Below are 13,569 nucleotides of genomic sequence, written 5' to 3'. Positions count from 1 at the left end.
TGATATTTTCAAGCATTAGTTTTTAATAGTTTGTCTTTTAGATCTACTTTCTGAAAGTACAGGGTGCCTATCATGTCTAATAAACAGGTATATTTATGTATTTTTAAATGAAAGTATGTTCATTAATAGTGATTGATATGTATATGTATTAAATCTTTTATAAGGGTATGATTCTAGATTAATTAAAATATGGTAACATGAGATTGATTTGTAACTTGGAAAGATAAACTGAATTATAACAGGGTAAGTTTCAAGTGTTGCTGAACTGCATGGATTACCAGGAGTCCAAATCAGGATTGGTAAAAATTTGCAAACTTTTTTAGTGTTAAACATATTGCATGAATACATATGTCTAATATTTTGAAGTAAATCTGTTTGAAATTATAGATATTACCAAAGATAATGGCGAGTGTCCTACCAAGTAATTGTCGAATGGTGAAATTGGTAGATAATAGTAAACGGAAAAAGTATGTTTTAGTTAAAAAAAATTGAAGATGGGTCGTTCAAAATTGAAGATCGAGAGTTGAATGTTTTGCTTGATGAATATAAGTATGGGGATGTTCAGAAGGTTTGTTTTACTTGGAGGAAAAAGGTTAGCTTTGATTTTCAAATTTTTCTATATAAAGATTTGGAGTGTTTTAGAAAAATCAAACCAGAAACCGCTTCTGGTAAGAGTTGTTTGGTTAAAGCTAATGAGGAAATTAATCAAAAAGTGGTAAGTAATTTTGATATGAAATTGTTTTGGAATTTTAATTATTATTAATCCAAAAGTCTAAATATATTCTAATATATTTGTTTTGTTTTTTGATAGATTTTAAGTATTTTTGTTCTTTGGGACCTAAATGCAAATGAAAGTAAAAGTATTGAAGAATTTGCTCGTGTTAGTTGTGGTGATAAGCAATATTGTGTTAATGTGATTTATTATGATTGTGGGGTTGAACCAGATATAAATAAAATAGCAGTTGGTTTTGAAGGTCCCGGATGGCAAAAACTTTGTAGGGAAAATGATGTGTTAACGGGGTGTATGTTGAAGTTTACAAATCTGGAGAACATGCAATATGCGGTGGATATTTTCAATGTTTCAGATGATGGTGTCGGATTTGTTTCAGGTAATTTACTTGTTTGTTTTCTATAAACTAATATCATAATATATAATTTTGTTTACAACATTTTTTAATTACATGTTCTAGGTGATCAAAATTTCATTTCCAATTATATGGAGGCTGGTACTTCATCTTTGTCAAAGTGAAAAAAGATTGAGGAGGGAGTTTGAAGACTAATCTATGTGTTTATATTTCTAAAAAACATAAATATGTTTAATATGTTAATTGTCTAATTATATGTGCTACTTTAAATACTATTATGTTTATTAGTGATGCTGTTACTTATTGTGGTTTTATATGATGGTTAATAATGTGGTTGAATTTATATGTATTTGTTTAATGTATTAATGGGTTATGTATTAAATAGTGGTGTTAATGGGTTTTATATGTATTTGATTCCTAATTCTTTATTTAATTTTATTTTATGTAACCTATGTTATAAATTACAAAAATAATTTAGAAAAGAATTATTGTTTAGCAACTTATAATTGTATAGGGGGTAAATTGTAATTTAAGAATAGTTTGGTAAGGTTGGTGAGGTTATCAATAATTGGTAGGTGTTCATCCATTTTAGCATCAAAAAGAAACTGGAAAAAAGAATGGCGAAAAGAAAGCTCGGTCATCACTTTGTTGCCCGACAGGTGATATTTCGATTTACTTCATTTCTTTAACTATTATTTGAATGTATTAAGAATATACATATAGTTTATCAATGTATTATATTTGTGTTAAGTAAAAAACTATTCCGATTAGGGTTTATAGTTTTAGTGAATATGTGAATAATTAGTGGGGATTAGGGTATTCAAAGAAAAAAGTCAATGCAATAAAAAATATAGGGTGTAGATAAATATATGTATATTCTTCGACATTTTGGGTTATTGGGACCCTCTGAGTTATATGCGTTAACAGATATTGAGACAGGTTGGGGACCATTTAGATTTTTTATTTTTTATTTTATCAATATATGGACTTTTGGTGTTGAATAACTAAAAATAATATATATTTTGGATTACAAAAAGTTAGATTTTGCTTTATCAATTGTTTATAATTCTTAATAACAGAAATTCCAAATTCTTGTTGATGTCCCAAAAGATGGAAGTTTTGAAGAGTATCTGGTGAGTTTGATTAATATTGAATATATATACTTATTGTTTTGAATATGGTAATATGAATATGAATATTAACAAATATCTGATTAGGTACTGCCAAAGATTTTTAGGAACCATATAACAGATCCATGTGAACGGATGACTTTGATAGACTCAAGTCAACGTAAGTTTCTTGTTTTCGTTTATGATATGGGTGAAGGTATTACAAAGATTGGATATTGGAGTTGGCCACAGTTTCTTAAGATAAATTTCCATCAAGATTTAGGAATTAGTAAGTTGTATTTCCAAAAGGTTGGTAGGAATGAGTTTGAAGTAGTATGTTTCAATTCATTTGGGATGGAGATGAAGAGGGATTTTGTAGGTAAGTGGGTGATGAAGAGATGTTTGGTTAAGGCTTCAAGTAATACAATTTACCAAGAGGTTAGTCATGTATTTCTTAATTCTTTTAAGAAAAAACTATGTTTATGGTTTATACATTAGTATTAAATATGGTCTATGTTTGCTAAGATGTGTTTTTGTTTGTCTTTACAACAGAATCTTCCTGCTAGGATACTTAAAGACTTGAATGTGAAAAGTGATGTTAAACCGAAGTTGGAAGCGTAACTATTTGGTCCATTGCAGGATTCGACAGTGAAGCCTATTTATAAGTACCATGAAGATAATTCAGAAAACAATAAATGGCAGGCCGTGGGATTTAAGGGGAAAAAATGGACTAATTTTATAATGGTTAATGGTGTTGATAAGGGTTTTAGAATGCTATTCACATCTTTTGGACAACAGAAGTACGGGGTGGATGTGTTTAATAAAAAAAATGTTGGAGTTCGTTTGATAGCGGATGCATGTAAGTCAATTATTTCATTCTTAAATTGTTGAAAGTTAAAAAAAATTTAGTTGTAATATTAAATATGTAATATGCTTTGTTGATGATTTAGGTTTTGAGGATGAGGTTAGGACGAAGTATAAGAAAGTTTGGAAAAAAGGATTGATGGATGACAAGAAATTTGATTGTAAGATTTTGCATCAATGCCGTTTAACTATGCATCACAATCACAAAAAGTTCAAGCAACCTTTTTTCTTGCATAGGTTTGGTGAATCTTGTTTGGCACACAAAGAAGTGGTATGTAAATGACTTTAGATAAACTCTAAACACAAAGTTTGATTATATTAATGTATAAAGCATATTTTTTTTGGTGGCAGACAATTCCAGCAAAGTTTGTTCGTGAACATAAGATTTACGAATTTGATGGAGTTACTTTGGCTTATGGTTACATGAAGTTCAATCCAGAGCTGGTTAAAAAGGAGGATAGTCGAAGACCAGGTGATTTATCTCACATTAAGCTAAAGTATGATTGGGGGTTGTTTATGGAATGTACTGGTTTTATGGTCGGGGATTCAATCAAGTTTGGTATCAACAAAGAGAAATCTGTGGTGGGGGGAAATGTTTATCTTCGTATATGTTAAGTATCTGATGAAATGTAATATGATATGGTATGTTGTTTGGTTACTATTTCTTTTATTTCGAACAATATATGTAGGTTTTGTTGACTAAGGATGTGACGATGTTGCTAGTTAGGATCTTTTTATAGCAACATCTAATCTTGTAATTCAGATAATGGTAGTTAATGCATGTATGTCTTTTGAATGAATTCTAAATCAACTAAAGTATTGTAGTAATGTAATCAAAATGGAGAAATTGAGTACTGTTAGTAATCATGTCTTCTTCAGTAAATATAAAAATCTTCAACTCTATTTAGAAAGACATGATCAAAAGATTGCACTTAATTTAGAAAGACATTAGTATTTCATAAACATTGAAGCACTTCCTTGTAAACCACATTTGTAGTAGTGTTACTAATCATGCCATCTTCATCTAATATTAAAATCTTCAAGCCTCTTTTGCTTTTGACCCTTGAAACGGCCACATAAAGCTGACCATGGCTGAAAACTGGCTTCGGCAAGTACAAACCGACACGATCAAGAGATTGTCCTTGACTCTTGTTTATAGTCATTGCAAAACATACGGCTACAGGGAATTGTTTTCTGCAAATTTTGACTGGAATACGTTGGTCAGATGGAGACATCTTTAATCTTGAAATTAAAGTATGATGGCCGACGTTTGTTCCGGTTATTATTTTTGCTTCAATGACATGTTTACCAAGTTTCACAACTTGTAAACGGGTGCCATTGCACAACCCATTTGGTTGATCAAGATTTCTAAGCAACATAACAGGAACACCAATCTTTAACACAAGTTTATGGTTAGGCAAACCAGACAATCTCATGTTGTTCAAAATTTCAGTAGAGAATAAAGCTTCATCGACATCTGTTATTTGTTCCGATTCACATAAGCTGTCTGAGCTTAGATATTCTTGCACCTCTCCGAGCATCATTTCTAACAACTTTTCATTGATTTGATTGACAAAATCATGGGTTGGTGCAAGAATTGCCCTTTCCTGGAAATAAAGAGGTTGATCCAAACAGTTGTATATATCGGGATATGTGAAGTCAATTAAAGATTTAAGTGGATTCACTGAGTCACTTATGAGCAATTCTTGAGGTATTTCAATATCAACTTCACCATCATTTGCATCACCAAGTACTCCATCACCAAGCTTTAAAATCCAATCAGCAAATTCAGAAATCTCTTCCACATGTGTTGGGTCGCAGCCAACCCTCAATCTCATATTGACGGTTAATTTTAGGACTTTACAATGGTGCCAAAGATAAGATGAATTCAAAGAAGCATTAACAATATTACTTCTTGAACCTTTAGGAATGACAGGTAAGATTTGACGAAAATCACCTCCAAATATAACAACTTTGCCCCCGAAAACTTTATCTTCACTATTTGGTTGAGAAGAGCATAAAATATCTCGCATTGTTCTATCAAGAGCTTCAAAACAATGTTTGTGTATCATTGGTGCTTCATCCCAAATGATCAATTTGGTTTTTTGTATTAAAGCAGCCAAATCACTGTTGGGCTCAATAGAACAAACTGAATTCTCATTAATATTGATGGGAATTATAAACCTTGAATGAGTCGTTCTTCCACCGCTTAGTAAAAGAGAAGCAATTCCGCTAGATGCAACATTGAGCACAATTTCACCTTCACATCGTATTGCAGCGGTAAGTGTCTTCCAAAGAAATGTCTTGCTGGTACCACCATATCCATAAACAAAATAAATACCGCCATCATTGTTGCTTATAGCTTTCATAACCGTTTTATAAATGGCTTGTTGTTCATGGGTTAAGGTTGACAACATTTGGATATGCTCTGCCCTGAGAGCCGACTTATCATACAACAACTCATTTCTTATTAAATGATTGTTGATTGATGACAAGTAGTGGTTTTCGGGGAAAGGCATTTCAGGAAAGTTTTTAAGGGTACTTCCATTTGTCAGCATAAGTTGTTCGATCTCCGACAAACAAAACATTTTAAGCTCTTCATCAACAAGCATTAAACCTACAAAATTATTTTTAAATATAAAACTAATTTTAGTTAGACAAAAAACATTATAATTTGATATTAAAGGAAATTACATTTAGAAATTATTTTGAATCAAAGTACCGGGACAGTTAACAATCTTCCTTTGTCTAAATAAGATATCTTCAGCTAAGAGGTACCATGTTTTGGCCCAAAGATCATCGGGATGTGTTACAAAGTTTGAAAGGAGTAACATGACAAAAAAATTTGTTAACCAAGAGGTTGTAGCCCATGAACTTGCTTCTTTAATTGCATCAATATATTCCTTATCATCATCTAACAGTCCCAATTCTTCACATGCCTCTTTGTAGGTTTTACATTGTTTTCCATTAACAAATTTCAGATGCTTAAAGCTCCTTGGTCCCCTTACATGATTGAGTAGTATTCTCAAGTAGTATACAGGACCAAGAGATGGTGGGACGTAACATATCCTTCCAATAGAACCATTCGGATTTCTTCTTCTTTTCCAATATCTATCCTTCCAATTATAACTATAATGCCTTGGGAACTCTGCATATTTCAATGTCCGAGCAAAAGAATCAACATTGTTGATTGCCATCCATTGTGTAAACATTGATTGTTTAACAGTTGGATTGGAAAGCCACATCACATAAATTAGACTCATCGTCGTATACGATACTCTGCTCATCTTCATCATGAAACGGTAAAACTTCAACAGCTGGATATCGATAATGTATATCAAATTTGAAAATTCTCCATGCAGCCTCACAAGCAGAAACATACCTACAAAATATACTCTTTTTTTAATCAAAAAGATTCTTAGAAAAAATATTGTATATAAATAAAACAAATTGGAAAAATAATTATACTCATATTTAAAAACAATTATTAAAGATACCTGCAATCAAGGTAGTTTTTAACCTCATCTTCAGGTTTTTTGGGTTGTGTACCATCTGGGTTAGTATTTACTTGATAAACTGTAACACCCCGACAGTGACGGAAAACTCGGGATGTAAGATAAAGCATACGCGCACATGGATGTTACATAGGAATACTAAATGAGTGCATACATTAAGCATAAATAGTAGTCATCACACACAAGTTAAAACATGCATTCAAATAGAGATGAGATAAGTTCCCACGCAGGGGAAAAGGTTAGGCATATTGCCATCGAGCATAAACAAGAGCATGCAAACTTCAAAACCTAGCCTGCAGTCTGCTAAAAGTCCCATGCTACCAATCCTAGCTACGATTGGCTTGATTTCCTGAAAGGAATACTTAAACGTGTCAATACAAAGGTTGGTGAGTTTGTAGGTTTGAGTACATAAACAAGTTGTATAAATATGTTTTATGCCGTCGATAGAATGTTGAGAATAAAGTAGTATGATGTGGCTAGAGACTAACTTTGCACATAATTATGTGTTTGAGTATAAACGTGCACTTACGGTACCAGGCTAGCATATATTAATCGTGCACACACAGTCATCAACATGATCGACAAGTATATCAATCGAGCACTCACAGTCATCAACATGACCGACTAATAGGTATCAATCGAGCACTCACTGTCATCAACATGACCGGCTAATATGTATCAATCGAGCACTCACAGTCATCAATATGACCGGCTAGTATGTATCAATCAAGCACTCACAGTCATCAACATGACCGGCTAGTATGTATCAATCGAGCACTCACAGTCATCAACATGACCGGCTAGTATGTATCAATCGAGCACTCACAGTCATCAACATGACCGGCTAATATGTATCAATCGAGCACTCACAGTCATCAATATGACCGGCTAGTATGTCACAAAGTAGTCAAACAACCATAGAATAATAAAAGTAGTTACGGCATATAAAAGCATGTGTAGTATTCCTTTCACCCCAAAACATAAGTAAAGAAAAAGGGGCTACGAAGACTCACAGTGATCCGGTACAAGCGTAGTTTACAAGCACAGAAGATGAGCATAGATATAAGTAAGATATATCTATTTGAATCCAAGTATGTCTTGATGTAAGCCTAATCACAAGTCATTGATCATAGATGAACACATGTATTAGTTCTTGTGATTAATTATTCACTGAAATAACCTTGATGAACTGATGATTTGGTCCTTTGAAGATCTTTGAACGTTTTGACTCGAAAAGTGTTTAAATGAACTTTAAGTTCTCGAACTGGACCCGATATGAACGTCCTAGAACTTACACACAAGTGATTACCATGATAAAGAGTTGAACGTGTCTTTAGATAATGAACTTTAACTTTAAGAACTCAATTTAGTTGTTCATAGGTCTCGTACTTTAATAATCAAGATAGAACATGTCTTTGTGTATCTAATTAGGGTTTGCATCATGTACATTGTTTTAGATCGATTTATGAACTAGCTTTGATGTAAATATGTAGCCTCTAATGTGATTGATCAACTGATAATGATGTTATGAATTGGTTTGGTGATCAAGTATGTGTTTAGATTAATTTAGGTTTAAGCATAAGGAGTTATAGAACAAGTTCGTCTAGGGTTTTTGGCTCAAGGTCGTCCTAGCTTCCCAACCAAGATCGTCCTAGGTAACATCCAGTCAAGATCGTCCTAGGTAACATCTAGTCAAGATCGTCCTAGGTTGTCTAGGTTCAAGATCGTCTTAGGTAACATCTAGTCAAGATCGTCTCATTCTTCATGATTCAAGATCGTTTCAAGTGTCAAGGCTTAAGATCGTTTCATATGTCCATATGCCCAAGGTCGTTTTAGGTTTCTAAGTCACAAGACCCTCCTAGTGTTTCTTTAGCCTAGATTGTCTTACATTTTGTGAATCAAGGACAAAGTCTTTCATGATTCAAGAACACAAGTTGAGCCAAACCGATCTTAAAAGATCAGTTACCCAGTAGTGTATCAACTCAACATCACATCACAACATTCACACGAGATCAAACGAGCAACCAAGAGAGAGCATAGGCTGCCCTAGGACGATCTTGGGGACCAAGATCGTCCCATCCAGGACCGTCCCACTGCCCCAAACGAGCTGAACAACATATGAATATAATACGAAGATCTAGATCGATTTCAGGACTTGTTAGAAAATAAAACTAGTACATATATACATAATAACACTAACCAATAACACTTTTAACAATTTCAAGACCATCTATAACATGAACAAGGTGTGGCACATCAAGAACAAGTTTTCCCTTATTTTCAAAAAATGGGTTTTGTAGATTAAAGCATGTTATGACCCAAATTTGTTCACAAAAAGGTTACTAAACACATTTAGACACAAAGCCATTAGCTATTAATACGTTTTTCATTCAAAAATTGGACCAAATCATCAAGAACATAAACTTGAAAAAGTTTACATTTAATTTGATCAAAAACTCAAAATTTGTTGTTGTTAAAGTACAAATAATTTTGGTTTAACAACCCAAAATCAAAAGATGAATTTTGTGTGTGTGAATGGAGTCTGCAAGTGTGTGTTTTAGAGAGAGAGAGGTGAGATGAAGAAGATGAAGGAATGAGTTTCTCTCACTAAGTTCTTCTATTTATAGTTTTCCAATAATAATGATCTTAATAAATATAGGGACTATTTGTGAATATTTTAGGGCTAGAACTTTCATAAATACGATCGTTTGCGACTCAAAATCTAGTATTTTATCGTATTAAATTATAGACTCGTCTTAGACATTAAGATTTTAGATCAAATGGGCCTTTATGTGAACACATATCTTAAGTCTAAAGCACGTCAAGAACTTAGATAAAATTTGTGGATTTTATTTATTACATTTCTAAGACGGTTGTTACATTCTCCCCTACTTAAAGGAATTTCGTCCCGAAATTTGGATTACACTTCATGTTTCATGTTTCGATTGCACACCAAGTTTACAGGCATTAAGTTGCATGTTAAGTTTCAAGTATGTAATCACACACAAATAACAGGTAGCATGCTTCACATTGAGTTTCAAGTATCATATCGCATAGCAAGTGTCAAGTGTTAAGTTAGGAGCTAAGCTCTTAGGTTTTCTCACTAGTTTGAGGTATCGGGTTAAGCGAAAAGGTGTGGATACTTAAGCTTCATTTGGTCTTCTCGTTCCCAAGTGAATTCTGGGCCTTTACGGGAGTTCCAACGAACTTTCACAATGTTATACTTATGTCTCTTGAGCTTTTTGACTTCTCGTTCTAATATTTTGACAGGTTCTTCTCTGAAGCTTAGATTACTATCTACTCGTATCTCGTTTAAAGGAACATATGTTGTTTCATCGGCTAGACACTTCTTAAGGTTCGATACGTGGAAAACATTGTGTACGTTGCTCAACTCTTGAGGAAGTTTCAAACGGTAAGCTACTGCACCAATGCGTTCTCAATCTCAAACGGTCCAACATATCTTGGGGCTAGTTTCCCCCTCTTAATGAATCTGACTACGCCCTTCCAAGGAAAAACTTTAAGCATCACCCGATCACCAACCTGAAACTCTAAAGGTTTTCTTCGGTTGTCTGCATATTTCTTTTGTCTGTCTCTTGCCTTCAGAAGGTTCCCCTTGATTTGAGCAACTCTTTTGGTAGTTTCGAGAATGATTTCTGGACCTATTAGTTGCATGTCTCCGACTTCGTGCCATGCAAGCGGGGATCGACATTTTCTTCCATACAAAACCTCAAAAGACGGACACCCAATACTTGCATGATAACTGTTGTTATATGAAAATTCTACTAGTGGGAGGTGAGTATCCAAACTTCCTCCAAAGTCTATGACACAGGCTCTTAGCATGTCTTCTAGTGTCTGAATCGTTCTCTCACTCTGTCCATCTGTCTGCGGATGGTAGGCTGTACTCATATCGATTCGCGTTCCCAAGGCTCGTTGCAACGATTTCCAGAATCCTGAGGTAAATCGACTATCTCTATCACTAATGATTGACACTGGAACGCCGTGTTTAGCTACAATCTCCTTAAGATACAGACGTGCATACTGCTCCATTGTGTAATCTTCCCGTATGGGCATGAAATGCGCTGACTTGGTCAGTTGATCCACCACCACCCATATTGCATCCTTACCACTACTTGTTCTTGGTAACTTTGTAACAAAATCCATAGTAATCTTCTCCCACTTCCAACTGGGAAGCTCTAGTTGTGTTAGTAGTCCTCCTGGTTTCTTATGTTCTGCCTTAACCTTCAAACACGTTAGGCACTTGCTCACATAGACCGCCACATCGTTCTTCATTCCTGGACACCAAAATAGATCTCGCAAGTCTTGATACATCTTATCTATCCCTGGGTAGATAGAATATCTTGCTTTGTGCGCTTCGTCCATTATCAGCTTCCTTAGTCCTCCATACATCGGTATCCACAATCGATCACAAAAATACAGTCCTCCATCATCTCTTTGAGCGAACTGTTCTATCATGCCTCCCAAACCTTCTCTGTCAACATTCTCCTTCTTGTTTGCTTCTACTTGTGCCCCAATCACTCTATCTTTCATATTGTTGTGCACGGTAATGCTCATGGCTCTAATTCATCTTGGCCTAACTCTCTCCTTCCTACTCAAGGCGTCTACTACTACATTCTCCTTTCCGGGGTGATATCGAATTTCACAATCGTAGTCGCTAAACAACTCTAGCCATCGTCTCTGGCGCATGTTAAGATCTTTCTGCGTGAAGATATGCTGAAGGCTCTTATGATTTGTGTATATCACACTCTTAGTCCCGTACAGATAGTGTCTCCAACATTTGAGTGCAAAAACGATAGCTCCCAACTCCAAATCGTGTGTCGTGTAATACTTCTCATGAATCTTCAGTTGGCGAGAGGCATATGCAATAACCTTGCCTCGCTGCATCAGCACACAAAAAACTCATTGGTCTTCAAATCTTGTATAAGATGATCCAATTTAATTTTGAAGATTTTAGAGAGAATATCAGGCATGTCTTCAGGCTTGAGGTCTATATCAACCAAGCATCTATATATCTCAGGCCAATTGGGATTGCATGTTACTGTTATAAAAAGATCCGGGTAACCCACCGTTTTGCAAATTGCCATAGCATCTAAATACTTTTGCATCATGTATCTTGCTCCACCAGTAAAAGAAGATGGCAAAAATATGCGTTTACCAGACGAGGAACCCTCATCATTGCCATTTTCAACAGCAGCGGTTAAATTTTTAAAAGTTTCAGTATGGAGTTTCTTTTGTTGTGTTTTTATGTAAGACAAACGTTCAGACTCAATCATTGTGTACGCATCTACCATAAACTGGTGTAACAGTTTCTTGGCAAACAACAACAATGACCCAAATTTCGGTCTGATTTGGAGCATATAGGCAAAAAATTCTCTCATGCTTGTTTTAGATCGAACAATGTTTGAGTCAAGTGGAATGCCTTTATGTTTGATATCAATCCTATAACCATCTTCTCCATAAGGGAACAAAAGAGGATATTGCAAGGCCAGGCAAGAGGGATGGAGCTCACTTATTCGTTGAAGACCACCAACTTTAGTACGAAGAACAATGTCTCGATTATCAATCATGTCATCAATATCACCAATTATTAAACCAGCAACCTCTGATGTAGTTGGCCAATTGTATTGTCTTGCATCTTGTTTTCTTTTACCGATGAGTTTTAGACCTACAGTTTCCCAATCATTATCTTTGACACAATCTCTAACCATTCTAAATGATTTGACAAGTGGATTGTTTAAATCCAACATATTCTTGATTATGTCAATTGTATGATGATCAAGTGGTTGTTTTTTTCTGTCTCTGCCATCACTGTAATAAACAAAATAGAAATGCTTTTTAGAATGTAAAAATAATAGGATAATTAAGAAATGAGAATCTGGTTTAAAAGCAATATATACGTATTTATGTTGATTGAAAAGTAAACAATATTGAACAATACCTTACAGCTTTTTCTCTATTTGCAGCTTCATTTTCTGAATCATATATATAGAGTTGGGAAACTTGGGTTGTTCACCAGGACCAGGCATAAGACTTCCCATACGATGAAAGTTTTGACCTTGAAGTCGAAACACAAATGGTCATTTACCTTTCATGACAGTCTTATAAATTTTACCTCCCATGGAAGTGAAAGAGAACATCATATTATATGCTCTGATATTAGACATGAAATTATTTGACTTTGGATTTTTTTCTTTAAAGAGTTTTTTGAGAACAACTGGAGGTTTGGGTGGTGGAGGCAATTGCACATCACCAGAGGAGCAACAAAATCCAAAAGCAGTTTTTTTAAGATCATGATTTCCTCGTAACATTTCAGCTTCCCATAGCATAGCATTACATTTGGAACACTTATATATGGCATCCCCATGGTCAATGTATGCTATGTCATTTACAAAAAAGAAAATTAAAGGTGATATAAAATGTAACGATGGACAACGTAAGAAATACTCCGTAGATAAAGAGTGAAGATGCCTCTGGATATTCCATGAGGCATTGAATAAGAATCTCATGATAGGTCATCACTAATATCCAAATCTACTCGAGGTATGTTAGATGTATTGAATCTCCTAACTTTTGGGGTAGGATTTATAACCTCGGTACAATAATCAAATTCTGGGGAGGACATTATAGTAAACGGGTTCATCTTTTCGGTTGAATTATGTAATTTCTGTTTTCCTTTTGTATTTTCACCATTCATATCTTTATTTCATGAGAATTACAATAACTTATATTTATATTAATGTGTATATTTCAGATTAATATAATAAAAATAAGGGAAAGAAAGCTTACCAATGTTTTCTTTTGAAATATGTAATTTCTGATTTCCTTTTGGAGTTTGAGCATTCATATTCTTTTTTCCTGACAATTACAGTAACTGTTATTTATATACATGTCTATATTTCCGATTAGTATAAAATAGAAAGAATAGAAAGAAAGCGTACCAACGTTTTTTGAAGAAGATTTTTGATAAACGTTGCAAGG

At 34.3% G+C, this 13,569-nt stretch overlaps 1 protein-coding gene across 1 annotated transcript; it reads right to left on the bottom strand.

Moving 5' to 3' along the window:
• Positions 1-4,014: 4,014 nt before the first annotated feature.
• On the bottom strand, positions 4,015-6,255 carry LOC122604906 (ATP-dependent DNA helicase PIF1-like). Its single transcript, XM_043777765.1, has 2 exons — positions 5,781-6,255; positions 4,015-5,675 (listed from the first exon to the last, which is right to left on the bottom strand). The coding sequence occupies exons 1-2, from the start codon at positions 6,253-6,255 to the stop codon at positions 4,015-4,017; spliced, it is 2,136 nt and encodes a 711-aa protein (XP_043633700.1).
• Positions 6,256-13,569: the final 7,314 nt, after the last annotated feature.

Source organism: Erigeron canadensis, chromosome 6, assembly GCF_010389155.1.
Source record: "Erigeron canadensis isolate Cc75 chromosome 6, C_canadensis_v1, whole genome shotgun sequence".
In the NCBI taxonomy this organism is placed as follows: Eukaryota; Viridiplantae; Streptophyta; class Magnoliopsida; order Asterales; family Asteraceae; genus Erigeron; species Erigeron canadensis.
The sequence above is the reverse complement of the archived record's forward strand: the minus strand, read 5'-3'. Positions and strand labels throughout refer to the sequence as shown.

Coding starts and splice junctions, on each gene's coding strand:
- LOC122604906 (XM_043777765.1), bottom strand. CDS start 6,255: ATGGCAATCAACAATGTTGATTCTTTTGCTCGGACATTGAAATATGCA. Junction 5,676..5,780: donor GAAGATTGTTAACTGTCCCG/GTACTTTGATTC, acceptor ATAATTTTGTAG/GTTTAATGCTTGTTGATGAA.